General features: G+C 61.1%; 1 protein-coding gene across 1 annotated transcript in view; it reads left to right on the forward strand.

The window, feature by feature from the left end:
- The window catches only part of SPATA20 (spermatogenesis associated 20), a 9633-nt gene that overhangs the window by 3858 nt on the left and 1034 nt on the right, over positions 1–4741 (forward strand). Inside the window, exons 11-15 of the mRNA XM_009880202.1 lie at positions 139–152; positions 517–685; positions 1124–1332; positions 1469–1668; positions 1792–1872. Of these exons, the coding sequence (XP_009878504.1) occupies positions 139–152; positions 517–685; positions 1124–1332; positions 1469–1668; positions 1792–1872 (673 nt within the window). The remainder of the gene's footprint in view (positions 1–138; positions 153–516; positions 686–1123; positions 1333–1468; positions 1669–1791; positions 1873–4741) is intronic.

Raw genomic sequence — 4741 nt, forward strand, 5'->3', positions numbered from 1 at the left:
CCCTGGCTTAGCCCAACTCCCCCGGTTGGGCTCTGCGGAAGGGGACTGAGTTGGGGACTCAGGACCCAGGCGGGGCGCAGAGCCCGTCTCCGCAGCTGCGTTCACGGGGGGACCACAGCTCTGTGTCCGTCTGTCCAGGTGTCCTGCAGCAGGTAATAACTGCTGTACCCCAGGCAGTGCTCCCAGCAGTAACTGCTTGGGTAGCTGGGTCTGGAGCTGGTGTGAGCTGGAGTTACACTGTGTCCTGCAAACAGGAGGACTTTTAAACCCTGTTTCTGCCCGCAAGAGAAGGCTTAGCTCTTACTGACCTTCCAGCACTCTGCCCTTCTCTTCGGTGCCAGTAAGTGACTTTCGTAGTGGTTTGAACTGAGTGGAAGAGCTGATGGCTGAGCCCTGACCTGTCTTGAATGTCAGGGAGGATGAGCTTCACGCTGAGCATCCTTTAAAGAAAAGACAGTGGTACCCTCACTGGTCCCTTGTGCTCCCCTGAGCCTGTCCCCATGTCTGTGCCTCCAGGGCTGATGATCTCGGGCTTTGCCCAGGCTGGGGCGGCCCTGGCTGAGCAGGAGTACGTGAGCCGGGCTGCGCAGGCGGCTGCCTTCCTACGGAGGCACCTTTTTGACCCCGCCAGTGGGAGGTTGCTGCGGAGCTGCTACCGGGGCAAAGACAACACGGTGGAGCAGAGGTGAGCAGTGGTACAGAGAGTGTCTCCGGACCGACTGGCCGCCCCGCGGGTGCTCCCCAGGCTCCCGGCAGTCCCTGTCCTCCTTTCCTTCAGGGAGGACTGAACTTGGGAGGGGGGGGGAAGGCTGTCTGCCTTGTGCAGAACTGCCTCTAGTGCAGTTTGGGATGGATTAGTGCCCCCTACCCAGTGAAGAAGAATTAAAAAATCCTTTCCCATTCCTCGTCTTCCAAACTGGCAGGAGCCTTCCCCTGCTGTACAGAAACGCGGTGCTAAGCCATGTCATGACTTGGCACAGCCACCGCTTATCTTGGACTGAGCTCTGAGGTGGCATCTCCTTGGGTAGCAGAGACCAGTAGGCAGGGCTTTGCTGGGTTGGAGAACGTTTCCCACCTGGCCATTGCAGGGACCCCGGTGCTCCTTACCCGTCTGCCCTTGCAGTGCTGTGCCCATCCAAGGCTTCCTGGAGGATTACGTCTTCGTCATCCAGGCTCTCTTTGACCTGTACGAAGCCTCACTGGAGCAGGGCTGGCTGGAGTGGGCCCTTCAGCTCCAGCACATGCAAGACAAGCTCTTCTGGGACCCCAAAGGCTTTGCGTATTTCTCCAGCGAGGCCGGCGATCCCTCTCTGCTCCTGCGCTTGAAGAATGGTGAGCTCCGGGACGTGGCCGTGCTCTGCGTGGGTTATGGTGTGGGGCAGCTTAGGGAGGGTAGTGGTGGTGCCCAGCTGGAGGAGCAAACTGTGGTGAGGCATTGGGCTGATGGAGGATGTGTTGTACCCCACAGACCAAGACGGAGCAGAGCCCACCGCCAACTCTGTCACTGTCACAAACCTGCTCCGAGCAGCTTGTTACTCCGGCCATATGGAGTGGGTGGAAAAAGCTGGGCAGATCTTGGCCGCTTTCTCAGAGAGGCTGCAGAAGATCCCGATTACCCTGCCAGAGATGGCCCGTGCCACCGCTGTCTTCCATCACACCCTCAAACAGGTACGGGCTGGGGCTCCTATGTCCCCTAGAGGACCTGCCACAAGGAGGGGGCCCGGTGGTGGTGTGGGTGCAGTCACAGCTCTCTGCTTTCTCCCTCCTGCCATCCATGTTCTTCCCGCACAGGTCGTGATCTGTGGGGACCCCCAAGGAGAAGACACCAAAGAGATGCTGCGCTGCGTCCGCTCCATCTTCAGCCCAAACAAGGTAGAGGTGCCCGCGCTGCCTGCCAGCCCTGCCTGCGCTCCCCTGCCCCTGCGCAGCCGCTGCCTGCCGGCTGCCCTCGTGCTCCCCGCTGCTGCTGGTGTTGCTGGTGCCTTCATCCTTTCTCCCAGCACTGCTGTAGCATCCATCATCCTCCTCCTCCGTCCTGCCTCCCTTCAGGGGAGCATCCTCTCCTGTCCCTGTTTGTAAGTGCAGCCAGTGGGGCCGCGGCTGAGTCCCTGCGCCCTCTCCCCAGCACAGCGCAGCAGGGACAGCATCTGCTGTCGCTTCTGGCTGTTTACACTGCTCTCAGCCTGAGCTCAGCATCCCCAGTGCTGCTCTCCTGAGGGAAAACCTTTTGTTCCGGTGTGGATGTGTCATGGCCAGTGCGGATGTGTCATGCCTGGTGGGGATCCAGCCAGTGGCTGGGTCACCTTCTGCCTGGAGGCACCCTTGCATCCTTGGGGAGCGGCACGGTGGTACCTCGCTCCAGTTGTGGGTCCCCCCGCCCGGGAGGGGCTGGCTCTTCCCAAAATCTTGGTCCCCAGCTGTGCTGTCGCTGTGTGCTGGGGTTACCGCTTTGCTCTGCTCATCTGCGTCCCCGCTCAGAGATGCGTTGCTCCATGCATCCCATGCAGGGGCTGCGCTGCTGCGGGGACAGAGCTGTTTGCTGCCTGCAGAGCTGGCAGGGAAGGGCAGCGTGGCATCCATCACGGGTAGGCAGCATCCCTGCCCTGGGGATGGGTGGCTCTTGCCTTGGCAAAGCTGTCAAGCTGAGAGAAGCGAGGCTGGGCTGCAGGCGAGGGGACTCAGTGTTACAGCCTCCGGACCGGATTCATCCTCGCCTGTCGGGGTCCCGGTGCCAGGGGCTGGCACTGTGGCCAAAGCACCAGTTTCCTGCTGTAACCCCAGCTGGTGTGAACTGGAAAGGGCTGAACTGTCAGCACAGGATTCCCGCTCTGTCGCCACATTAGCTCAGCCCATGGAGGCACATCCCCGACCTGTGTTCCCGGCGGTGTTTAACACCGGTGTTGGAGGACAGTCACAACTTCTGCCCGGGAATGTGGGTGCAGGACACAGCTCCTGGTCCTTCCTCCGCCATCTCCCATCCAGCTGCGCCCTTGGCCGTGCCGGTCCCCGTGCTGTGTGGCGGGGCCGCTGCTCCCGTGCTCTTCCTCTCCCTTTGAAGGATTACAGTGGGTGACCCAGTTTGCAGGGATGGGAAGGGACGCGGTGGCAGCGGGGAGCCTGGCGCCACTGCTAATAACCCGCTCCCTTTCCCTGCAGCTGGTTCAGCTGTCGGTCCCCTGAGTCCACGCAGGCTCCGGGGGGGACACAGCTTTGGGGTCTCGAGCACAGCAGATAGCGCAGCTCGGTTCTCTCCTGCCTCGCTGGTAACGAGCCTGGCTAGGGGGGATGTTTGCTCCGCAGGGGCAGGTCCATCTCCCCATGGCTGTTGCCTTCCTTGGAGCATGGAGGAAGAGGAGGGCTGGGTGCTCTGGGTGGATATTTCCATGGGGGTGCTCAGGAGCTGCCTGAGGACAGTGTCACCCACCCAGGCTGTGTGCCGGGGGGGGGTCTGTGCGTGGAGGGGGCCATGGGGGGCTGCAGCTGGAGGCTGGCAGCAGGCAGGGCAGAGGTCTGGGCATGCCTGCCCTTGCGTGTGTCTCATGTTGCGATGGGGGAATGGATCAGGAGCCGTCTTGTTAGCAGCCTGGGTTTGTTTCCTGGAGGAAGGAACATGGCAGGAAGACCTCTGCTGGGGGGGTTCTCTCCCCCAGAGGAGCGCAGCCCCACAGGGGCTTTCCCGGTGCCACACTCGTTCCCCATGGACAGCATCATCTCTGGCAGTAGCGATGGCTCCTCGCCTTCCAGAGGTGATGGAGGGAAGGGAGGAGAATCCCAGTGCTCAGAGGGTCACGCTGCCTTCGGGAGCAGCCCGCCGCCTCCCAAGAGCCATCCCTCTCTCTGTGCATCACATGGAGACACGGATGCTCCTTTTCCCACCCACCTTCAGCCCCCTCCAGCTGCTCCCCAGCTCTTGTTCCCCACCCCGAGGAGCTGCCCGAGGCAGGGCAGCCCTGAGTCACCCACTCTGGGGACGCGGCAACTTAGGGAATTGGCTTTGCCAAGAAATTGGGGAAACATCACTGCCGTGTCCCCTGCCACCCCCGATCCCTCCATGCCGGCAGGGCGCTGGGGGCTAGGCTCGTCCGCAGGAACACAATTAATTAGGTCGTTCCAGTAATTAATTCCTTACAAATCTCACATTGAAATCCTTGCTGTAACGAGATGCCGATGATAAAACGGCATTGAGGTCGCAGGTTTAAATGGACCCTGCGCCCGGAGGAGCCCTTCGCCACAGGAGCTGCCACAGGGATGCGAGTGCTCCGAGGGCGATGCCGGTGGCTGGGCGTCCCAGGGCTGGGAGCAGAGAGGGTTGGATCTCTGCTCCAGAGCTGGATCCCGGCTCCTGGTATAGATCCCTGCCCTGTTAATGGTCTTTAGGGTAATTATGAAGGATCCCATTATCTCCTCAGCTGCAGAGTGCTAGCCTGCCGCTCGCCTTCATCCTGGCCCCGCAAGAGGACCTTAGGGAGCTTGTGAGAAAAATGAATAATGAATTTCAGATTGGACATGAATTGGTAATTAATCACTCCTGGAATTAATTCCAGACAAAGGCGAGGAGGGAGGAGGTTGAGGGGGGAGCGGGAGGCAGGCAGGGAGATGGGCTGAGCTGGAGCTGGGTTAAGGCAGAGTCCGAGCGGGAGGTGTGGGACGATGCGGGACAGGATGGGACTGCAGCAGCCGTTATCCAGGGTTTGGGGACGCGGGGACCCCCTGGGGACACAGGGGGTGCGGGCCGGCCCTG

The sequence above is a fragment of the Charadrius vociferus genome, unplaced genomic scaffold, assembly GCF_000708025.1.
Source record: "Charadrius vociferus isolate BGI_N301 unplaced genomic scaffold, ASM70802v2 scaffold260, whole genome shotgun sequence".
Taxonomy (NCBI): Eukaryota; Metazoa; Chordata; class Aves; order Charadriiformes; family Charadriidae; genus Charadrius; species Charadrius vociferus.